At 37.2% G+C, this 25,055-nt stretch overlaps 1 protein-coding gene across 8 annotated transcripts in view; it reads left to right on the top strand.

Moving 5' to 3' along the window:
* Nucleotides 1–11,946, top strand: part of Atat (alpha-tubulin acetylase) — a 179,644-nt gene extending 167,698 nt beyond the window's left edge. For 4 of the 8 annotated variants that reach the window (XM_073987418.1, XM_073987417.1, XM_073987419.1 and 1 more), the window contains one exon: nucleotides 5,282–5,956. In XM_073987418.1, coding sequence (XP_073843519.1) covers nucleotides 5,282–5,870 — 589 coding nt within the window. In that variant the 3' untranslated portion in view covers nucleotides 5,871–5,956. Of the gene's footprint in view, nucleotides 1–2,266; nucleotides 2,738–5,281; nucleotides 5,957–11,631 lie in introns of those variants that run through there. The other 4 variants (XM_073987424.1, XM_073987425.1, XM_073987423.1 and 1 more) reach the window with 2 other exon arrangements.
* Nucleotides 11,947–25,055: the final 13,109 nt, after the last annotated feature.

The following is a 25,055-nucleotide window of genomic DNA, read 5'->3' as shown; positions in this document are numbered from 1 at the left end:
ACTGCTGCCGAAAAAATGTCGAAAAGTCATAACCCTAATATAAATTTTATACCCCGGTCACACTTAACCGGATTAAACCAGTGGGTTTGGGTTTCAAAAGTCAATTCCATAGCGCAAATGTCAAATAAATCCTCATGAAGTGGGTTAACCCGGCAAAAAAAACTATAGTGTAACCGTACTTTTAAACATTTTCGGAGTTATCAACTCGCCTTGGTGAACTTCCAGTTTCACTCTACGGGTCTTCTACTTGTTATTTGTGAATTTCACAATAGTTCAAGAACTACAATGACTGTTCGATCTCACGCCCTTTTCTGATTCAATCTTCGACTGATATGTGTGGATATGGCGTGTAATGCTGTGCATTTTTCAAAAGCTCCTCATCATGGAGAGGAGTGGCGTCACTAGCACACTCCTACGGTGTAGCAGACTCCTCTTCGCCCTATCACCTCTTCGGATCTGTCACGCCGTTAAAAGCGAGAGTTCTATCATTCTTCTATTGTTAAACAGACAGGACAGACGGATACAAAAGTATATATGGACTGAAAGAGGACACTCTCAGGATTTTGTTTCCGAAAACGAAACGTTGTACCATGTTGCCCCCTAAAAGTTGTACTCCACTAAACTTGGAATTTCACCAAAATTTTGTACCTGGGAAAAAATATAATAACTTACTAGTTGTGAACGCTACGGTAATTTATTAAAGGCAATAATTCTGACTACTTAACAAACAAATAATGAACACAATATATTTTATAGTTTCTGAGAAATATCTATATCTTCTTCCAGAAATGTGCATGAATTACATATTTTCCAAAACGAAGAAAATTTTTCGTCTTTAGGAGCACGCCCACAGATTCCATTATTTCGACCTAATTTTTATACCCTCAGCATTTGTGCTAACTAGGGTATATACACTTTCATACGGGCAAAATGTGCCTCATCGAAATAATGGTTTTAGACCCCAAGTATGTTTGGACGAAATGTGTTTCAGACAATTTGGAGTCGATTTAGCAATGTCCGTCCGTCTGTCTGTCTGGATGGCTGGTGCACACGATAACTCTCGAACGGATGAACCGATTTGTTCCAAAATTTGGCTTTCGCAATATTTTGTCCAAACTTAGTTTAAGTTCGAGGATGGGTTATATGGGTCCACTCCTTCCGGTACTTCCCCCACAAAAGTTCGAAAATGTTGGGAAAATTTGTGCGCACGATAACTCTTGAAGGGAGTAACCGATTTGGTCCAAAGTTTTCACATCGTGAAATTTCTACCAAACTTAGATGAGGTTCCAATATGATACTCAATAGGTCCACGCCTTCCACAAAATTTCGGAAAAGTTCAGTTTAGGACCTGTTCTCGAATCGTTTTGATTTTTGTTGTAGCATCTTGTATTCACGGCCCCCATACGGCGGTACAAGTTTCATCAGCGGCAAAACCCTACTTCCTGAGAAAATAGACTGAAAGTCAGTCAAATATATCTACCAGATTTAGATCAGGTTCGAATACGGACTTTATTTGTCCACTCCTTCGGGTAGCTATCACACAAAATTTCGGATAAGTTCACTTTAAGACCTACTTCCGAATCACTTTGATTTTTGTTGAAGCAACTTGCATTCGCTGCCTCAATTACGACGGAAAAAGTTTTTTAGGGGCAATTCCATACTTCTTGAGATATGGTCCTGTTTACAGCGATATTATGTTTTCCGTGGACAAGTCCCTGCTTCCTGGCATACTGGTCAAAATTTATACGATGACCCACTGAAATGCTTAGTGGGCGCGATATCTATCGAAAAGATGTGACTGCCAAAATAAGATCCACTACGACACTTTTGAACTTTAATCCTAATCCACATTTTTGTCGGCAAGTTCAAATGTCCAAAAAGTGTTTGAATTCACATGGGCTGAGGGTATATCTCTGTCGGCAAAGCCGACTGATACTTTTTTACTTGTTTTTGTTTCCTTAGTTTCAATATTTACACTGTTTCAGGTGGTCTAGCCACTTTTTCCGCATAGCGCCCGCCTACTAAGATCTAATGATCTTCAAGAATCTAAGTTTACTCAAATATTTCCATTTTTGGCAAAGATGCGAGAAAAACTATCTAAAATTTGGTAATTTTAAAGTTGCAATACTGTAAAAATTTTGATAGCCAACAGTTATTAAAATTATTTCAAATCAACGTGGACAACATTTATATTTTTTCTCTATTTTGTTATTTCTTTCTTTTCATTATTTTTTGTTCATTCTTGTTTTTGATTTTTTTATTTCAGAATATCATAACTCTTAACTGGACTTCACTGTACAAACCCACGGTAGCTGTTTTTTATGTTTTATTTTTTACTCTAATTTACTTTTATTCTAAAATTTTAGTTTGATTTCAAAATAAAATAGCATTATTATTTTTATACTAAATACCATAAATTTAGTTAGCAATTTACTAAAATTTTAAATATTGACAACAAACAATAAAATAAATGCAATATTCTTACAAATTAAACATTATTTTACTAAGCATTTAAATTAAAAAAAAAGGCAGCACATTTTGTATTTGTTAAAGTCAAATTTTCATGTGATTTTATATATTTTCTGTTAAATAATATATTGTTTTAAGTTCTCTTTTTAATTAATTTTTATTTTTATAATAAAATTCATAATTTTGTCAGCGCCTGTTGAATGAAAGAAAACAACACTTAAACAACAATTATTTTAAATAAAACAACAACACAACATAAACAGACAAATCATCAACATCATATATTTGGTAATAATGAGTCAAACAATGGAAAATTTATAAAACGTAATTTTTGTGGTTCATTCTTTTGGCGTTATACCTACTTTTTTATTCAGCTTTGCATTTCTAGGAAAAGAGGCGCGAGTAGGGACAAAATCAATTTGACAGCGTCATTTTCATATTTAATTCAAAGAATTTGGGGAGTGCATGCATCACAGGGACTACGACAGGGTCTATGTATGTTGTTGCATGCTGCATGAACACATATTTCACATAATCGTCATCAGAAAACGCGACACCCCCGCAGTCACCCAACAGCAGCCACACACGCAGCACCTACCGTCGTTGCTGCTCCAATTCCTGGAATTTCATAATTTTTAAGAGGTAAGATCAAGGATAAAGTGGACCTAATGAGTCAAAGAAATATCGCGGTCGCGGCGGTGCAGGAAACCAAATTCAACAACAACCACAGCTTAACACTAAATACGGTGTTATCACCATGCGCATCCCTGCCAAGGTCTAGTGCAAAGGTTTCCCCCAACCAGGTACGTCAAGAGAGATCTTCATGATCTGAAGAGGGAGAAGCCCAACGGTATAAGGGAGAAACCCTAAATCAACAAGCCAGCAGGGATGCCAGCGATTTCGCTTTTGTTGCCCGTAGCAAAGACCCTTGAGCTTTTAGTCCTCCCCAGCGTCAGAAATAGCCCTCCAGTTGCCGATTATCAGCAAGAGTTCCGTAAGCACGACATCAGTGCTGCACGCCTTCTCCACACATATTAGTCGAGGACTCAACCAGCCGTGTGACAGAACGGTCATGGTGGCGCTTGACTTATCAAGACTCTTGATACTGTCAAGTACTCCACGCTGTTTGAGGACATCGAGCAGACACCCCTCCGGCAAAGTTTGAAACGTTGGATAGTCAATTATATGTGGGGACGCCAGTCGTACGTGGAATTCAGCAACAAGAAGTCCAAACCCTGTAAAGTGAAACAGGGAGTTCCCCAAGGTGGGGTGATATCTCCGAAACTGTTTAACCTCTATCACTGCTGTATTCCGCCCCTTCAGGCGGCACCGAGATCTTAACGTATGCGAATGATTGCACGATCCTGGCGTCACGTACCTCCCCTGGTGACATCTGTTAGAGACTGAACTTCTATTTAACCTATCTTACCTGCTTTTTTCACGCGTGGAAAGTGCAGATTTCCGCCACTAAATCTACGGCCACTCTGTTCACAACATGGACGCCACAGTTCGCAAGAGAGTTGAATGTCGTGGTCGATGGTAGCAGAATTCCGACCACAAAGTGTCTCAAAATTCTAGGGCTCACAGTCGGCACTACGTTCAAGTCGTGCGCGCGTACTACAGCTATCTGCGACAAACTGAAAAGCAGGAACAAGGCTCTCAAGTCCCTAACTGGCAGCACTTGGGGTGCAGATAAAGAAACCTTGTTGAGCACATATAACACGATAGGTCGGTATGTGCTGAGCTATGCGGCTCCAATTTGGACCCCGAGATTATGTAATACGAAATGGAAAAAGATTAAAATGTGTCACAATTCCGCCTTGAGAACAGCAACAGGGTGCCTCATCATGTCTTCAGTGGACCATCTACATGAGGAGGCAATGATTCTTCCAGTACAGCAGCACAATAAGATGCATTCGTTGCAATATTTGATCGGGTGTTACCGTGAGAGCCATCCCAACACACCCAGGCACATCAGGAAGGATATCCACCCTCTAAAGGAAGTGGTCTAACGATACAGGAAAGAACCACAACAGGCATATCAAGCAGGTTTAAATAACTTTCATACGGACGCAGTTACTAAGGCCATAAACAGATATAGTGTGAATGAAGTCCTCGGAGTACATCCCCCATCCATGCAGTCGCCTAAATTCTTATTGGGCAAAGATCGATTGCACCGTGCAAAACATCTGCCCAGCATGGGCTGGGCCTTTTCAACTGCCCTGCCAAAGCCTACTTATCTAACTCCAGTGGATCTGTGGTTACATCCCATCAAAGCAGCCACTTTCCTGGCACTGGAGATGGACCCAGAGCCAGATTGAGCAGAAAAACAAACATATAATAATAAACACTTTTACAACAACAACTAATTCGAGTAGCTTTGTGGTTAAATCCATAGAAATAGAGCGAGATTAAGCTGAAAACATACAAACACATCATGTGATGTTACAACAACAATGCAGTCATTCGAAAGATTGTATACCCTATTGCCCAAGGTGGAACTGTTATATAGCTTTATAGGATTCTCAATGGGAAGACAAATCATAATAAACAAATGTAGGTCCACGTTTTGATAACGATATCAACCAATTTTTTTAAACTTTGAAATACCCGATATAGGCATCAGTTCAGCTTTTTATTGGCTAAAAAGATACATTCTGAATTCTTGAAAAATATCGGCTTTTCTTATAAATTTTCCATTGTTGCCTCATTGTTTCAATTTTATTTCAGCGTTTTTCTTTTCTCTCTCTCTCTTAATTTATCACAAATAATTTCCTTTTAAATTTCATAAAAACCCCCGAAACGCATTTAGTATTGAACAACAAAAAGTCGATTTTGTTGTTGAAAATTTGCAAAATTTACAAATCGAACAAAATAATGAAATCGAGTTACAACAACAACATCAAGACGCAATAGCACCAAACGCTATAGAAGACGATTTACAAACACAGCCAGATCTTGAGGCCGAACCCGAAGTATCAACTGAAATCGAAAGCAATATGGAACACACCACCACCGAACAAGAACCGTCCCAAAACAGTCAACAAAATTCATCATCATTAGTACAGACACCATCACAGGCTTCCAAGACAGCATCGGTAATTGGTTCTGATAGCCATAAATCGCCGCCCACGTTTCAATTGAGCAAACAACATACCGGCATGAAAAATCGTTCGTATGGTGTCGGTATGGCTGTAACACCAACCAGTAAAATGGAATTCGATCAAGAGTCACGTGAAGATTTTGGAGTGGTAAAAATTAATCGTCCCATAGGCAAATGTGCCCTATCGCCAAGTGGCAGTCATCCGGCCGATGATGTTATATCGACCGTATCGAGTGGTGAGGGTCTAACAGAACAGGGTTATAATGATTTGAAATTTTATCACAATAAATTGTGGTAATTGGGGATGGGGGAGGATTTCTTTCGGTTTAAGAACAAAACAATATATCAAATTTCAAAGCACCACACATATTTAGAGGCGAAAAATAACCAGAATAAACAATATAATTTAATGTAGAATTTAGGAAAGGCATCATTTAAAACAAAAACATACAAAACGTACATAACATATTTATAGGTTAAGTGAAAATGTTTCGTTTACGAATTTTATATTTGCTCTGTTCCAGAACCTGCAAGAAGCTACTATTTTTTACTGCGATAAAATTTTTTCCTTTATGTTATCGGAAAAAATAGTAGATTCTTGCAGTACGGGAACAGGCCAATTGTTATCCAATTATTTTTTGGATACAAAAATACATACAATATATATTGGCAAATCAAAAAAAAAATACATATGTATACTACAAAACCACAAAGTATTCAATACCCTTTTTTCACCAAATTCCCAAATTCCCTATTCCCCTCATACACAAACGACCCAGCATTTTGTTATTTGTCACTTACCAACACTTACACTACAATGTGTGCCTTTGCTAACTGTTATATTCTGGCACTGCTTGTCAAACTTTAATAACTTTGCATGATATGGTTCGTGTCTCATCTTTGGGGTTTAGGGATAAACTAAATAGACACGCGCATGAACATAATACCCCGGTTACACTTAACCGGATTAACCCAGTGGATTTGGATTTCTAATGTCAATTCTACAGCGCAAACGTCAAATAAATCCTCTCGAAGTGGGTTAACCGAAAAAAAAACTATACTGTAACCGCACTATAAGTTGTATTCCAGAACAAGTTTTCAAGATGTTCGATATTTTACAAGAAATCCGTACGTGTTATACCAAAAAAAAAAACGTCGAAAAACACAACTCTAAACACTTAAATAGACCAGTCAAAACAAGCATATACGGTGGAAATAGCAAAAATTTCCACAAAATTGAATCAATCCCACGGCGGCGGGTTCTTCGATACCGGAACCAACCGCAACACCTGTGTTCCGGCCAGCAGCTACCACCTCAGAGTACACACATGTATTTGTATCGTTTTTCTGTGTTGAGAGCAGCATATCCCGGAATGCCTGCTCCAGATTCTTTTGGTCCGTACCGGGGCGGAGAAAAATTTGGATGTGCTCAGTTTGTCACATCCGCATCCATCACACTCTAATTTCGGTAAAATGCAGTTGCACACAGCAATTAATCGGCTGAAAAACAATAAAGCAGCAGGAGCTGATGGGCTGCCCGCCGAACTGTTCAAGACCGGTGGCGAAATGTTGATAAGGAGTATGCATCAGTTAATTACCGAAATTTGGCAGGAAGAGAGCATACCCAACGATTGGAACCTCAGCCTCCTATGTCCCGTACACAAGAAAAGAGACAAGACGGCGTGTACAAACTACAGAGGCATAAGTCTGCTCCCAATCGCATACAAAGTGCTGTCGAGTGTGCTGTGTGAACGTTTAAAACCCATGGTGAACAACATAATCGGGTCATACCAATGCGGTTTTAGACCTGGTAAATAGACAATTGACCAAATCTTCACACTGCGCCAAATACTGGAGAAGACCCACGAAAGACAGATCGACACATATCACCTGTTCGTCGACTATAAGGCCGCCTTCGACAGCCCAATTAGATCAAAGGTGTTTCAAGCCATGTCTGAGTTTGGCATCCCTGCAAAACTAATACGACTATGCAGGATGACATTGGCTGACACAAGATCTGCGGTTAAAATAGGAAAGAACCTTTCCGAGCCTTTCAACACAAAACGAGGTTTCAGACAAGGTGACAGTCTATCGTGTGACCTATTTAATATCCTACCGGAAAAGGTCATACAAGATGCGAATATATATACGTCCAGAGACAAAAACAGCACGATATACAATAAAGATGTAATGTTGCTTGCATACGCAGATGACATAGACATAATAGGTAGATCAGCGCGAGCCGTAACAGGCACCTTTGGAAAAATTGAAAAAGAGTCTGCCAAAGTGGGTCTGGCAGTCAACGGCGATAAGACGAAGTTTATGCTATCAACACGCAAGTCTTCCAGTAGACTCGGACCAACTGTGGATGTTGATAATTATAAATTTCAGATAGTAAATGACTTTATCTACCTCGGCACAGCCATAAATAAAACCAACAATATAAGCCTTGAAATAAAGAGAAGAATAATATTGGCCAACAGATGCTACTTTGGTCTAGGTAAACAGTTTAAAAGTAAAACCACCTCTCGTCAAACAAAACTTACGCTCTACCAGACACTGATACTACCCGTACTTATGTATGGATCTGAAGCATGGGTACTTGCGAAAGCAGATGAGGCAGAACTTGGTGTGTTTAAGAGAAATATTCTTCGAAAGATTTATGGACCAATATGCGTTGACGGTGAATACCGACGTCGTATGAACCATGAGCTATACATGGTTCGACCGACATCGATATAGTAAAACGTATCAAACTACAACGATTGCGTTGGCTTGGCCATGTCAGCAGGATAAAGATACCCCCGCCAAAAAGGCATTTGATACGAGCCACTCGACGGTATACGCCCCAAGGGAAGGCCAAAACTCCGATGGAAGGACCAAGTTGAAGAAGATATCACAGAACATGGCATCCAAAATTGGAGAAGTAAAATAAAAGATCGGTGCGTTTGGAAATCTATTCTTAGTTCGGCTTATGGAACAAGACGTTCTGTTTAATACGAAAGCCATCTAAGTAAGTAAGTTGCACACGCAGAACTTAACATCAGCCCTTGTTATTCCAATCCTTGAAAATGCAATTTATTCCAAGGTATGATCGAACAAATAGTGGATATCATGAGTCGGAAGAATATCATGGTCGCGGCGGTGCAGGGAACCAAGTTCAACATAAACTGCAGTAACAGAGTTGTGATGATTACAGCATTCTGGGGAAGGATCGCACCAGAAGTAGAGGTGGGGGATTAGCTTTCCTATTGCTCCTGTCTGTTCAACACAGACCTTTCTCGCTTGAGCCTGGCTCTAATAACCCGTACATGGAATTTATGTGAATAGCAGTAATGTGTGGAACTGCCGAAGTAGAGTTGCTCAACGTATACATCCCGCCGATAAATAGGTGTACTCCAGGTTATATGCGAGAAGCTGAGATGTTGCAACTCAAGTCCCTAGCCGGCAGCACTTGGGATTCAGATAAAGAAACTTCGTTGACCACATATAACGCAATAGATCGGTCTGTGTTGAGCTATGCGGCGCCAGTAGCGTCCGCGACTATAAGTGCAACGCGTTGAAAAAATATTCAAACCTGCCAGAATGCCGCCCTAGGAAATGCAACAGAGTGCCTCCTCATGTCTTTAGTGGACCATCTCCGTGAGGAGTCAAAGATTCTTCCAGTACAGCAACACAATGGCATACTCTAGTTGCAGTATTGCTCGGGTGTCGCCGTGAGAGCCATCTTAATCACCATATGGTGAATAGGACCCCACACACACACACAGATATGTCAAGAGGGATCTTTATGATCTAGAACAGTGTTAATCACCACTGGGCTCGCGAGCCGTGTCTGTGTGAACACACACAATCTCAATTGTGGTGAGTTTGAACGTTATACTATGTTTGCAGTTACGAAATCCACTCGATTTCAACTGTCAATTCCATTGCTCAAACGTCAAATGAAATCCAATCGATTTCAGATGAGTTTTCATTTGACGTATACACAAAGGAATTGACAGATGAAATCGAGTGGATTTCGTAAATGTAAACATAGTATTACTCTCACCACCGATCATCTTCTTGGTTTTAGCAATGAATTAACGCACACGATGTTTATCTAGAGAGGGATAGATAATCTCGTGTGTGTGCCCAACACAAACGCAGCGGTTGAATTTGTTGTTGCTGGTGAACACTGATCTAGAACATTGATGCTCAAAATAAAAAAGAGAGTAAAGTAGTGAGACAATCACAAGAAAGTTTGTATCAGCATTCAGTGGTTGCTAGACCTGTGACCAGTAAACATGTGGCGGGTGTGTGCGGTTTTGTTCAGTCTCCCCACTAAAATTATGCGTATATCCATGCACATGTTTACTTGTCGGCTGCTCAACGACGACTGATTGTTATTCTCACATACGTTAACGTATATGGATGATCTTGGCTGATCTAGAAATAGAAGTCAAACGTTACAAGAGAGAAACCCTAGATTAACACGCCTATCAAGCAGGCCAAGCCATAAAGATCAGCTGCCTCAATCAATCAGAGTAGTGTTGGCTCAACTACGCTCGAGACGTCTGAATTTAACAAGTAAAAAAGCGTTATATAAACTCCACCATGAAATATTGCTAAATAAAATGAAATAATTAGTTTTCTTTTTATTACGAAAGCTTTTATGTATGTCCGCACTTTATGGGAACCACTAGTAAGTAATTTGGTCAGAAAATGTAGCTAAAAGCTTAAAAACGTGGACCTATCTTGGCAATTTTTAGTAGAGAAGCTTTTTGATCATTGGTAACCTCAAAATACTATAAATCGGGAGGTACCCTTGTATAGGACCTATACCAAAACGTGACCAATCTTCACCATTTTTGGTGCAGACGTTTTTTGATCTCTTGAAACTCGAAGTGTTTGGAGCCAAATTGGGAGAAAAATTTAGCTAAAATCCTCAAAATATCTTAAATCGGGAAGTACCGTTATATGGGGGCTATAACAAAGCGTGGACCTTTCCTGACAATTTTTATTGGAGATATTTAAGCACATCAAATGTCAAATTGCAGCTAGTTTGGTCAAAAATGTAAATAAAATCCTCAAAAAACCTTAAATCGGGTGGTACCGTTATATGGGGGCTATACTAATGTTTGCCAAGAACCATATCATTACACTATTTGACACAGCGTTGAGCATCTCCGACAACTCCATATGCAAAACTGATCCTATTAACAATTAATACACCACATTTCATTTACAATATGTTCCTTAATTCGCATTAATTGTGTTCAAAATCTTTGGTTAGTGTTATATTTATGTTACTGATAATTAATTCGCCTTTGGCTTCTACTAATAGCTTAATTTCTTTTGTTTGTTGTTCCTACACCATCAGCCTTAAGTATCACCATAATAGCTGTTACGCATACTCAAATAAAATTAATAGAAAAAAATATTGAACACGGTTAAAAAAGTAAACTGAAGAAAAACATTGGGTGCAAAGCAATCCAAGTCAATATGAAGATAGAGCGATAAAGATGACAGCCTTATTGTGAACGTAAATTCCCCGTGAGTTTTCTCTCCTTTTAGCCGAAATGGCAGAAAGACAAAACTCACGGAGAGTTTACATTCAGAATAAGGCTGAATATATTGTGGTATTTATTGATAACAAAGGTTTGTCTAATAATAAAATTTTAGAGGTATTATTATTATTTTGTTGTAAATTTGACTTGACTTGCTTTAAAAATGTAATCCAGTGTTTATTTTTCATAACGCTTACACATCACTTAATTGCTTAATTTTATATACTAATCCTAAATACACACAAAAAACACTATTTAACAAAACTTTTCACAATTTCAGCGAAGATTTACAAACAACAAATGAAAATAATAGCACAAACTAAAAGTATGTACTTATACTTATATACAATAAATTTACACATACATATACATAAATACATATGTATATAAAGAAATATTTATACAAAATTAAATTAAAAATTTATATAAAAACTTAACAAATATTTCAAAATAGTATACTATGCCCGAATAATTACAAAATTGTCATCAATGTATTTCTTCCAATTGCAGCGGTCAAACATATGAGAAATTAAATGCCGATTATATTCTCTAAACAAAAACAAAGAATTATATCTCAAAATGTTATAACATTTCCATACATACAAAATAAAAAAAAACTATAATGAAGTCCCTCACATCTTCATATTTTATATAAATCGTATATTAAAATTACATAAAAACATAACAAATATCAAATCTTTTTCTATTACACCATAAAAAATTCATGTTCATGTACTTTGTCTTGTGGCGATAAACCGAAACCAATTATAGTATGAACGATATATTAAAATAAAACAAATACAAACTATATAAAATTTAAAAAAAGTATGCGTTTTATTTTACCGATGGTTTTCAAAGTACAGGTAGGTTTAACTAATATGTAAACTGGAGCATATTACACTTTTTTAAATTGGAAGCCTTCGAAATGTGGATTTACCGGCGAGTATTGAAAATGCCATGGAATGGGAAAAATTCTAATGACGAAGTACTAAGAAGGATGAATGTAAGCCTGCAATTAATAATAACTAGACATCGGATTTTAGCATGTTTTTTATTTCTTATCCGATTGGACTCAAATTTTGGATCTAGGCGTTTTGAGGGTCAATTTTTCGATATTTGGGGTCATATCAAAAATATGCAAAAATTATGCAAAAAATATGCAAAATATATGCAAAAAATATGCAAAATATGCAAAAAATATGCTAAATTTTTGACGAAAATCGTCAATTAAATTTGGAAAATCATCAAAAATGCGTGCTAAATTAAGTTTTTTGCCGTTTAAAATAGTTTTTTGCAGATTATTATGTTATTGAGACTCTCCAGATATTCCGCCACGGCAATAAATCTGGACTAACAAGACTTAAATCAGTTTCCACAAGGCGAGAAAATGTCAAATAACCCAGCATTCCTATTACAACATAATTTGTAATTTCCTTTACAAATGTATACAGATAATGGAAAAATTTCAAAAACTCAATCAGAAATGTCAAAATCAACGTGTCCAAATATGCTGATAGTTTCTTATCGGCCAAAATTGTCTAGCAGAAAAACAAAGGAGCTAGAGTTAGTCACCGCTATTTTTGTTTAGATAAAAGCGCAATTTTTTCTAGTTTTTGGAAAAAGGGTTCGTTTTTTAGCGCAAAATGGGAAAAAGTACTAAAGTACCATTTACGATTCCAGGTTCTCGAATATAACTATAATTAGAAGTATACGGTTTGAATATCTACATATTAGATTTGAATATATTTTATAGTGTTTAGTCCTTTATTCAGTATATACAGACATAAATTAGCAATTTTTGTTCTTTGTGGTCAAAAAGCTTCTTTGGAAAATTCCTCTAACTGCCGCTTTAATATTGATGACATGGTTTTAGTTTAATGCACTAAAAATACATAATTTTATAATATCGATCTATTGTAATTCTGCATTAAGCGGTTGGATGCGTACAATAAACAACCGCTTAATGCAGAATTGGAAAATGTTCACTCCTTGGCGAAAAGTAATGCAAGTAATGGTAAAATAAGTAAAAAACCTTGGAATTGTCTTTAAAATGGCAAAACCACTCACATATTTCTGCTAGAAAAGTATTTGGAATGCTAATAAAATATAGTTCATTCATTCCTGCTACAGGAAAACAATTTTGATAACACAGTCGAAAAGTCATAACCCTTTTGTATACACAATTGTTTAATTTATACCTGTCCGTGTACTCGATAATTTGTAATAATTATTACCAATTCTTCGAATTTTGACAGTTGTCTAATGGAGAAGTTGGTAAAAAAATTGTTTCAGCAACATTTAGTAAAAATTATCGAGTACAAGGACAAACCTTTCATGACACATTAGTCTTGTTGTATAGGGTATAAATAAATATATTAAGAAAAATATTCGCCGCAATATTGTCATTAAAGTTGCCAAATGCACTATACACCTAAAAGGCAAAGATTTCAAGGAATATTAATTTACAAAACGATGAAATTCCACATCTGTCTCTAGGTTTGCTTATGGGTACTTTACACGATATGTTTTTTACATATGGGTTGTCACTTTGAATATACATTTTGTATTTAAAAAGTGACAATCCATATGTTAAAAACATATCGTGTAAAGTACCCATTACATCCTGATGTAAACTTTAAAAACGCTAGAAATATGGCGCTACTTTCACAATCTGATTGGTTTTTTCTTTTTCCGGATTGTCGAGTAGAAAAATCTCACTATTTTTTACCCGTAGAGCACTTTCATTTTAGTGTTCGTTATTCCTTCCACGAATGATTTAATCATATAAAATAATTTGTTTTCCTTACAATTCGTTAATCCGAACAATTTGATAATTCGGACACCGACGAAACCTGTGGTGTATGGATTATTAATCCGAATGTACTGTATATATGGGAGCAATATCCAAATCTGAATCGATTCTTACCAAAATAGAGATCGCCCTAGGGCCAAAAAATCTCCAATTTTTATGCGAATTGGTCTATAAATGTGACCTGTTCTTTGTTTTCAAAAAGACATGGCCAGATGGATAAGTGTGAATCTATGCAGATCATCAAAAGGAACTGTGGGCCTATTTCGTTTCATTTTGTATTTTGCAAACTCATTCACTAAGACATAGTACCATTAGGGTATTAAAATATAGTTATCATTGCAATCATGAATAAAAATTCCGTGCAGAATTTGTTTCCTTTCCCCAATTTACAATTTTTGATTTCCATATTTATGCCCAAAAAGGGAATATTTTTAGAATACGGCATAATGAAGCGAATCTAGTAGTTTTAAACTTTTAACAAATATTAATAACAGAATTTCACTTTTTAAAATTATTTTCCGTGTGGAAAATTCAGAGGGAAATATTCATGATTACCCTGTATATGTTTTTTATATGTTAGTCCCAATTTACATTAGGCCATTTTACTTGCGGCAATTGTCAGTTTGTGGGTGAGAGAGGGTGTTGAGAGGCAAAGGGTTACCATATACCTCACCTCTCTCTCCATCAAACTGACAATTGCCGCAAGTAAACTCGCCTAATGTAAATAGGGACTTATATGTTTTTAGTAAAATATGAAAGTTTTTATGTAATATTCAATATTTTCTTAGTCTTAATTTCTAGCTCATTTATTATTCTGTCAGACAATTTTGGCCGAGCAGAAACTATCAACATATTTGGATACGTACATTTTGACATTTCTGATTGAGTTTTTGAACAAATTTGTATTAGAGAGCAACTTATGTTGTAATAAGAAGGCTGGGTTATAGGAAATTTTTTAAGTCTTTTAGTCCAGATTTATTGCTGTGGCGGAATAATAATTAATAACATGATAATCTGCTAAGAAATCGACGTTTAACGGCAATAAACTTAATTTAGAACACTTTTTGATGACTTTCCAAATTTAATTTGATGATTTTTGTCAAAAAAATTACTTGCATATTTTGCATATTTTTTGCATATTCACCATATTTTTTGCATATTTTGTGCATATGCAAAATATGCAAATATGCAAAAAACTAAAAAATATGAGCCTGTCATTGCATTCAGTTTTCTTCAAAACGAATTTTGGTCCAATCAGAATTTTCGTATCTTTATTAATAAAAAATATGCAAATATGCAAAATCCGATGTCTAATAATAACAATAAAAAGGCGCAAAATAGCGTACCTTGGACACGTATTAAGGAACAATAAATACAACATTTTACAAGCAATTTTAAATGAAAAAATTGATGGAGGCGTGCTAGAGGAAGGAAAGAAACATCATGGGCTGTACAGGTTATACTGATGAAACTCATCTGCTGAATGCTTGCTGAATGCTGCAAGACTCAGACACATGCCAACCACTATACAATAAGATAATTATAATGCGATAAATATAAAAAAATGAATTGTACGATCACTTATATCCGGATAACGGATGGGCAAATAAAAAAGAAGAAGAAATTGATCATATTATTCAAATAAGGGGCGTTTGTGAAGCAAAACTATCAGCCCTATTCTGAACGCATGGGAGTTGGGAATTTTTTCCTATTCCCACATTTTCATTTTCGTATTCTGAATAAAATTTTGTGGGAGTTTTTTTTTTCCATCACCCCTCATTCTGAATATTTTTAAAACACACATAATCAAAAACATAAATTTTAAAAGAGTTCTTTTGGTAACAAAAATTATAAGAATTGTTATTAGATCACTTTTAAACTTTTAATCCAGAAGAAAAATCATCTCTACAGTTTTTACAATCAAAATGATTGTTTGGCGTAGATGTTTTTGTTGTCGTTGTTGTAGGGTTATTTTGGTACCAAGAAAAATTTACGACAACGACATATTTTTCTTATAAAAAAATTAACACAAAAAAATATTTTTTAATTGTAAAAAAAATCGTTTGTAATGATCTTTTTTGTAAGAACTGAGAAATTTGCATTGCATGAATTGTTAGTCCCGGTCCACACTAGAGTGATTTCAAGGAAATAAATTCATGAAATTAGGCGTTCATAGATCGAGTTCTCTACCACAGCAAAATCATAAAATTAATTTAGTATGGAACTCGATCTAAGAACGCATAATTTCTTAAAATCATATAATTGAAATCCCTCTAGTATGGATCGGGACTAACAATTCATGCAATACAAATTTCTCAGTTCTTATAAAAAAGATCATTACAAAAGAATTGCTTTAAAATTAAAAAAATATTTTTTTTGTTAATTTTGTATAAGAAAGAATGTCGTTGTCGAAAATTGTTCGTGTTACCAAAAATAACCCTACGACAACGACAACAAAAACATCTACGCCAAACAATCATTTTGATTGTAAAACTGTAGAGAAGATTTTTCTTCTGGATTAAAAGTTTAAAAGTGATCTAATAACAATTCTATAAATATTTGTTACCAAAAGAACTCTTTCAAAATTTATATTTTTGAGTATGTGTGTTTTAAAAATATTCATAATGAGGGGTGATGTGAAAAAACTCCCACAAAATTTTATTCAGAATACGAAAATATATAATATATAAGTCATATGGGGACTCTATCAGATTGTCAATAGAAAGCTTGTCATCTGATAAAACACAAGTTAAATCTTAAGAAAATATATTACCCAGTTGTTCGGGTAACTAGGGAATAACTAGCAATTTTGCTGGCTACTGGTAAACACAACTAGTTACCACCCAATCTACTCGCAATGCTATAGACTGGTGAATTTAACATGGGGATGTCATAGGAAGGGGTCTATTGTCCCCCCACTGCATTACCAGTAACCACACAATTCGATAGTCGTGCGAGAGGCAATCGTCTCTTCATTGCATTACCAGTAACCAGTCAAATCGATAGTCTTGGGAAACCCAATTGTCCCTTCACTGCATTACCAGTAACCAGTCAATTCGGTAGTCAGAAATGATAGCCAAAAATACTAGTAACCTGAAGTCAGATAAATCGGTTAATGCATATATGCATTAGCCACACTTTATTTTATTACATGGAGAGAATATATATTATACAAAGGACAACATAATCTTGTATACATACAGATCTTGATCCTTGATACTGGAACTAGTGTATGACTACCTGATACAGAGACTTATTTTTATTTGGTCCTTGGAACGATTTTCTCGTGGGTTCTTCAGATCATTCAAAAGTTCCTGGAATAAAATGTATAGAAGTTTAATGAAATAACGCGATAATGAATTGTGTCAAGATATGTATCCATACTTACCACATATGTATATATTATAAATATTTTTCTTAAATTATTCATCCTTTCTGTGATTTTGCTCGTAACACGTTCTTTTTTGCATCTTCACTTTTTCACAACAAACGCATCAAGAAGTTTTTTTAATTATGAATAAACAACAAAACAATTATGAATAAACAAAATGTCAGAATATTTTTTCTATTTTGTTAAAAAAAAGGAATAATGTTGAAAAGAGATTACAAGAGAGAAACATTGTCGATTACACTATCCATCGGTAGTCTATCAAATAGTCAATATATTACATGCCGCATTACCTGCAACTAGTGAATTGATATGATAGGTAGGGAAGCCTATTTCCAGTGACAAAAGCAGGCTATAGGCTATTTTGTGTGCCATTTTTGGGTGTAAAGTAACTAGGACCAATGAGTAACTAGTTACATGCCTATGTCAAAGTAGACAATTGCTATTTACTGAACAACTGGGTACTTACCCAACCTTTACACATGCCACCCAGTTGTTCAATAAATAGCAATAGTCTACTCTGACATAGTTATGTAACTAGTTACGCATTGATCCTAGTTACTTTACACCCAAAAATGCCACACAAAATAGCCTATAGCTTGCTTTTGTCACTTGAAATGGGCTTCCCTGCCTATCATGTCAATTCTCTAGTTACAGGTAATGCGGCATGTAGTATATTGACTATTTTATAGACTACTGATGGATAGCGGAATATACAATGTTTCTCTCTCAAAATCTCTTTCCAATATAATTTCTCTTTTTGAAAAGAAAATATAATAAATGTTTTGTCATTTTGTTCAAAATTCATTTTTTATTCGGAATATAAAAAATGTATGCGTTTGATGTGCAAAAACTTATTGTTATATAAAGAAGCAAGAAACGTGTTTTGGGCTAAATTATGAAATGATGAATATTTTCAGAAGAATTTTGGTAAGTATAGAAACTTTTCTGGGAAATATATTTTTCATTATCTCATTAAACTTTTATACATTTTATTTCAGGTACTTCTGAATTCTGAATCTAAAGCACTCTTGAGATGCACATTCCGAGGACCAAATTAACATTAGCTCCAGTATCAAGGATTCACACACAAGCTTCAATATCAAGGAACTTAAAGATGAACATTAAATTGTCCTTTGTAATATACAATGTATGTATATACACATCATGTAATTAAATAAAGCGTGGTTAGCGCATATACAATATATACAGATTAACTGTTATACTTATATTTTATAAACCGGTATACTGATTACAACTTACTAGTGATTTTGTCTATAATTTCTGACTACCGAATTAACTGGTTACTGGTAATGCAATGTAGGGACAAGTGGCTTTCCGAAGACTATGGAATTGACTGGTTATTGGTAATGCAATGAAGAGACAATTGCCTTCACACGACTATCGAATTGGGTGGTTACTGGTAATGCAGTGAGGAGACAATAGACCCCTTCCTATGACATCCCCATGTTAAATTCACCAGGCTATAACATTGCGAGTAGATTGGGTGGTAACTAGGGGTGTTTACCAGTAGCCAGCAATATTGCTAGTTATTCCCTAGTTACCCGAACAACTGGGCAGTGACAGTTCGAAAAATTCAATACATACACAATATTTTACTACCACAATTACATTTTTTGAATTGTCGACTCCACTGGCACTAGATTTTTCATGCCAGCAAAATTTTGAGCTGGCTGCCAATGATATGTCGAAAATGAAAAAAGAGTTGCCGAGACTATTTTTTAATCCATGTATATTTTTGTTTCTTTTAAGAATGCAAAGATTTAATGCATATTTTCAAAAAGGTTATGAAACACAAATAATACATCTCGGTAGCTGCAATACATTAGTGGTAAATAAAGTCATAATTTTGATGTTTTTCATGAAAATATAGGTTGACAAATAATTTCCCCTCTGGGATTATACAATATTGAAAAGGCGGCAATACCAGATTCATTATGTTTATGACTGAAAACAATCTTTTTAAAACGAAATAAAATAAAAATAGTAAAATATGTTGTGAATTGTGTTTTAAATCTGAAATATAATGCAATTTTGTGTGTTATATGCGGCTTAAAATAATTTCTTAATTGAACTTGCACTGGCATGTGTAAACACACAAGAAAACTGCATGCCAGTCGAACACTTTTTCGGCATTTTCGAGTATAATACATGTACTCAATTGGCACCAATTTACTGGCATGTGTAACGGAAGTGTTACTTACTTACTTACTTAGTTGGCCCATTACAGAACATTTGTTCCATAAACCGAACTAAGAAAAGATCTCTTTCTCTCTCTGTTTTTCGCTTGACTTTTTGGAATACCGCGCCTTTTTATTTCTTCATCCACTTGTATGCTCCATCGATGCTTAGGCCTGCCGATTCTGCGTGCACCGCCATGTGGCATGTATTCATACGCCTTTTTAGCGGGTTCATCATCGCTCATTCTCATGATATGGCCTGGCCATACGCAAACGTTGCATCTCGATACGTTTAACTATATTCATGTCTTTGTATATTTGATATTCACCGTCAACGCAAATCGGCCCGCAGATCTTTCGAAGAATTTTCCTTGGATGTGACGCCAACGCCCACCATTTTCACTGGGGCAGCAAAGACACAAACACTAGAGGTGAGTCGATTTTCAATTTTATATTATCTTACAATCTAAGAATATGTAATATAGGAAACGATCCCACCTTTAAAATTAGAGGCAGGGAGGAGGTCATTGATCTAACCCTGTCTAATTTAGATGATTCTGTCGTCAGGAACTGGAGGGTATCCAACAAATGCTCCTTTTCGGATCATATGAGGATATACTTTGAAATCTCTTTCGACGGAGTCCGCCAAAATCCTTATAGGAACCCGAGAAGGACGGACTGGGGAAGGTTCACTGATCTGACGAACCATCAACTGACACTCCCCGGAAGGATAGAAACAGTTGCTGAGCTTAACAGTAAGGTGTCCAACCTAACAGAAATCCTTCTTCGCTGCCATAAGGATGCCTGTCCATTAACTTATCCTGGGAAGAAATCCCAACCGGTGTGGTGGAACAAGGATCTTGGCGAACTACGGAAAAACACCAAAAAGTTGTACAACAAGGCGCACTCGACGAAACTTGACAGTGACTGGGAAACGTATAAAGCGAGTTTCACCAAATACAAGAGTGAAATCAAGCGCGCCAAAAAGAAGTCATGGGTTTGTTTCTGTGAGTCTGTAGAAGGGGTAAACGACGCTGCCAGATTCCGTAAGATACTCTCGAAGGACCCCAAATCCATCGGTAGTGTCAAAAAACCGGACGGCACGTGGACAGACTCAGGTCTTGAGACTCTAAACCTTCTAGCTGAGACCCACTTCCCTGACTGCACGGATGCCAGTAACCTTCACATTGAATGTGACAACTTCCAAGTCCAAGAGTCAGTGGACGAGAGCCTCATTGATAAGGTTGTAAGCAGAAACAAAATAAAGTGGGCAGTAAGTACATTCAAACCCTATAAGTCACCTGGTCCAGATGGAATAATTCCTGCGATGCTTCAATTTGCTGCACCGCAGATATACCAAATTCTGGAGGAGATCTTTAGGGCCTGTTTGTTTCTTTCCTGCGTACCAGATCTGTGGAAAGAGGTAAAGGTAACTTACATCCCCAAAGCGGGGAAAGCCAGTCACTCTGCACCGAAAGACTACAGACCTATTAGTCTATCCTCCTTTCTCCTCAAGACACTCGAACGACTGATCGATCTGGACCTTGGCTTAAATCAGCAGGGGAAGTTCAGCGACTACTTATCACCAATCCATAGATTTGATGATTTTGAGGTCGTTATCCCTAGTAGAGATGACTGGATCCGTGGTAACCCTCCTCTGGACGGTCTGGCTTTCTATACAGACGGTTCCAAGATGGAAGAAGGTACCGGAGCTGGCGTCTACTGCGAAAAGCTTTGCCTCGAGTACTCTTATAGGTTGAACAGCGACTGTAGCGTTTTCCAAGCAGAAATCTTCGCGATCAAAATGGCCGCAGAGTTGATAAAAAGTCTGGATGCTGAAATCTTTGAACCGGTGACTATCTTCGTTGATAGTCAGCCGGCTCTTAAAGCCATCAAATCCCCCAATATCAAGTCTGAGGCCGTTCTTGAGTGTAGAACTGCTTTGGCGAACCTAACTAACGCTGTCCGACTCTGCTGGGTACCGGGTCACTGTGACATTGTGGGAAACGAGAAGGCAGATGAATTGGCAAGACACGGATCTCAATCAACAAGTCAAGCTATCACTGTTTCTATTAAACCACCCATATGTCACGTTTTTCGGAAGGTGGAGACGTTCTTTGAAGAACAGGCCAAGGAACTATGGCATAATGAACCAAGGTGCAACGTGTCAAGGGCCATTTGGCCGAATCTTTCAACAAAGAGAACAACTTCGCTTTTAAGTCTGAGTAAGTCAGAAATCAGGGTATTGACGGGAGTCATTACCGGCCATTGCAACATCCGAGCTTTTATCGGCAAATGGCAGGATGATGGCGTGGACTATTGCAGGCTCTGTGAAGATGAGGAGGAAACGGAGACGATCGAGCATATTCTATGTCGTTGCCCGATGTTAACTCGAAAGCGGTATAGACTAACAGGAGTACGCTTTCCTCCAAGCTTAACCTTCTACTCAAACATGGAACCAACAATCATAAACAACATCATTAAAAATCTGAAGTGGCTGGGACGGCGCGACCCATAAGCGTAACTACTTCTCTGACAGTTTTTTCCACCATCGCCAAAAAAACCTCTCTGTCTTTATTACATCTTCATTATTTCTTATAATTAATTCATTTATTATTACTCTCCAAACCACACCCCCCCTTTTTTCTTTATTCTTCTCTCTTTTCTCTTCTCTTTTCAGGTAATTCTGAACCTCCTTTCTTCTTTATGGATGATCACAATGGACCGAAAGGTCTCCGAGTGGCGTAGTCAATATACATATATATTGACTACACATCCCCAAACCTAACCTAACCTTCCTCTCAAACACACCAAGCACTGCCTTATCTGCTTGCGCAAGTACACATGCTTCGGAGCCATACATTAGCACGGGTAGTATCAGCGTTTTGTATAGTGTTATTTTTGTTTGACGAGATGTGGCTTTGTTTTTAAATTGCTTACTTAAACCATAGTAGCATTTGTTGGCCAATATAATTCTTCTTCTTATTTCACAACTGATGTTGTTTGTTGTGTTTATGGCAGTGCCGAGGTAGACGAAGTCTTTAACTACCTCAAAATTGTAGGTACCAACTTCCACAGTTGGTCCGAGCTCTATGGACGCTTTGCGCGTCGACACCATCAATTTGGTCTTTTCGCCGTTTACCGCCAGACCCACTTTCGCAGATTCTGCTTCGACCTTCCTAAAGGTATCAGTTACTTCCTTTACTGATCGTCCCATGATGTCTATGTCATCAGCATAGGCAAGTAACATGTGGCTATTGGTGTAAATTGTGCCATTTCTTTTGACATTTGCATCACGTATTACCTTTTCCAGCAAAATGTTGAATAGGTCACACGAAAGGCTGTCTCCTTGTCTGAAACCTCTTTTGGTACAAAATTCTTCGGAGAGGTTCTTTCCAATTTTAACTGAGGACCTAGTATCAGTTAAAGTCATCTTACAAAGCCGGATGAGCTTTGCGGGGATACCAAATTCAGACATTGCATGGAATACCTTTGATCGGAGGGGACTGTCGAATGCTGCTTTATAAATTATAATCGACAAAAAGGTGAAATGTGTCGATCTGCATCTCTTGGGTCTTCTCTAGGATTTGCCGCAGGGTAAATATCTGGTCAATGGTGGACTTGCCAGGTCTAAAGCCACATTGGTATGGTCCAATTATTTCGTTGACCATTGGCTTTAGTCGTTCGCACAATATCCCTGACACTATCTTATAGGCAATAGGGAGAAGACTTATGCCCCTATAATTGGAGCATACAGTCTTATCTCCTTTCTTGTGGACGGGACATAGGATGCTCAGGTTCCAATCGTCGGGTACGCGTTCTTCCTGCCAGACCCATCGGCTCCTGCTGCCTTATTATTCTTCAGCCGGTTGATTGCTGTTTTTACCTCATCTTGGCCGGGCGGTATACATTCTATACCATCTTCTGGGATTGGATCTGTGGTATCATCGTCTTCGCTACTATTGGATACCAGCAGATTGAAGAAATGTTCCTTCCATATCCTGAGCACGCTATCTGTATCTGTTACTAGATTACCTTGCTGGTCTCTACAGGAGGATGTGCCTGTACCAAAGCCCCCTGTTTGATGTTTTACTCTTTGGTAGAATTTTCGGACTTCATTCTGGCTCCTGTACATCTCGATTTTTTCACACTCCCGCTTTTCCATTTTTCTCTTTTTCTTGCGGAAAAGACCTTTCTCTTCTCTCCTTTTCTCCCGATATCTCTCTCGTGCGCTACGCGTTGCTACGGATTGTAAAGTAGCTCTATATGCCGCATTTTTTCTTCGGTAGCAGCACGACACTCCTGGTCAAGTATGGATTTTGCGGCTGTTTGCATGGAGTGGGCAATATTTTGCCATTGTGTTGTTATGTTATCGGGACAAGGAGTGCTCGCGTTAAGCAATTGGGCTAGTTGAGTGGAATATGCTGTGGCTATCTGTTGTGTTTGCAGCCTATCGATGTCCAACTTCCGCGTTTAGACGGGTAAGTACCTTTGCTGCAACAAGGTAGTGGTCCGAATCAATGTTTGCGCCTCGGAACGATCGTACATCCTACACGCTGGATGAATGTCTTCCATCTATCACAACATGATCAATTTGATTACTTGTTCTTTGATCTGGAGACAGCCAGGTGCCCTTATGAATATCGAGATGATTAAATCTGGTACTGCTAACTACCATGTTTTGTGCAGCTGCAAAGTCTATCAGCCTCATACCATTGTCAGACGTTTCACTGTGGAGACTGAATTTCCCGACTGTTGGGCCAAAGATATTCTCCTTTCCAATTTTGGCATTAAAATCGCCTAGAATGATTTTAATGTCATGGGCAGGGCAACGTTCATATGTTTCTTCTAAGCGCTCGTAAAATATATCTTTGGTCTGTTCGTCCTTTTCTTCAGTGGGAGCATGAGCGCAAATAAAGCTGATGTTGAAGAATTTAGCTTTTATTCGAATTGCAGCAAGTCTTTCATTCACTGGGTTGAAGCTGGATACCAGATGTTTTAGTCTCTAACTACAAATCCGCAACCAAACTCATGCTTTACATCATGGCAGCTATAATACAGTGCGTCACCTTTAGGTGTTGTTGTGACGCCTTTCCCAATCCATCGTATTTCCTGTATGGCAGTAATATCGGCCTTGTACTTTTCAAGTACGTCTGCCAATGCGAAGACTGCACCTTCTCTATAAAGAGTGCGAACATTCCAGGTGCAGATTCGCAGATCATGGTCCTTAAAACTAAAACACATGCCCTTGCAAAATTTCAAGCTTCTACGTTCAAAAATAACGATCATATTCAAGAAAAGGCATTTCGGAAAATGGAATAGCATTGCAATAATTTCGCATATACATATGTATGTACGTCTGTGTGATCGTTGTCGTGTCGTTGAGGAGACTAACACGTTTTCAACCAACGTTCTAATATAAAAAACCCGAAGGTTATATTACGAAAATGAATAAAAGTTGTAAAGATTGTATATATTATTGTTATTTTCCAATATATTTTAATAATTATTGCCAAAAATTCTTTTGAAATTG

Source organism: Musca autumnalis, unplaced genomic scaffold (genome assembly GCF_047663935.1).
Source record: "Musca autumnalis isolate F117 unplaced genomic scaffold, ASM4766393v1 scaffold_4, whole genome shotgun sequence".
Taxonomy (NCBI): Eukaryota; Metazoa; Arthropoda; class Insecta; order Diptera; family Muscidae; genus Musca; species Musca autumnalis.
Note: the sequence above shows the minus strand (reverse complement) of the source record. Positions and strands in the feature narration are given on the sequence as shown.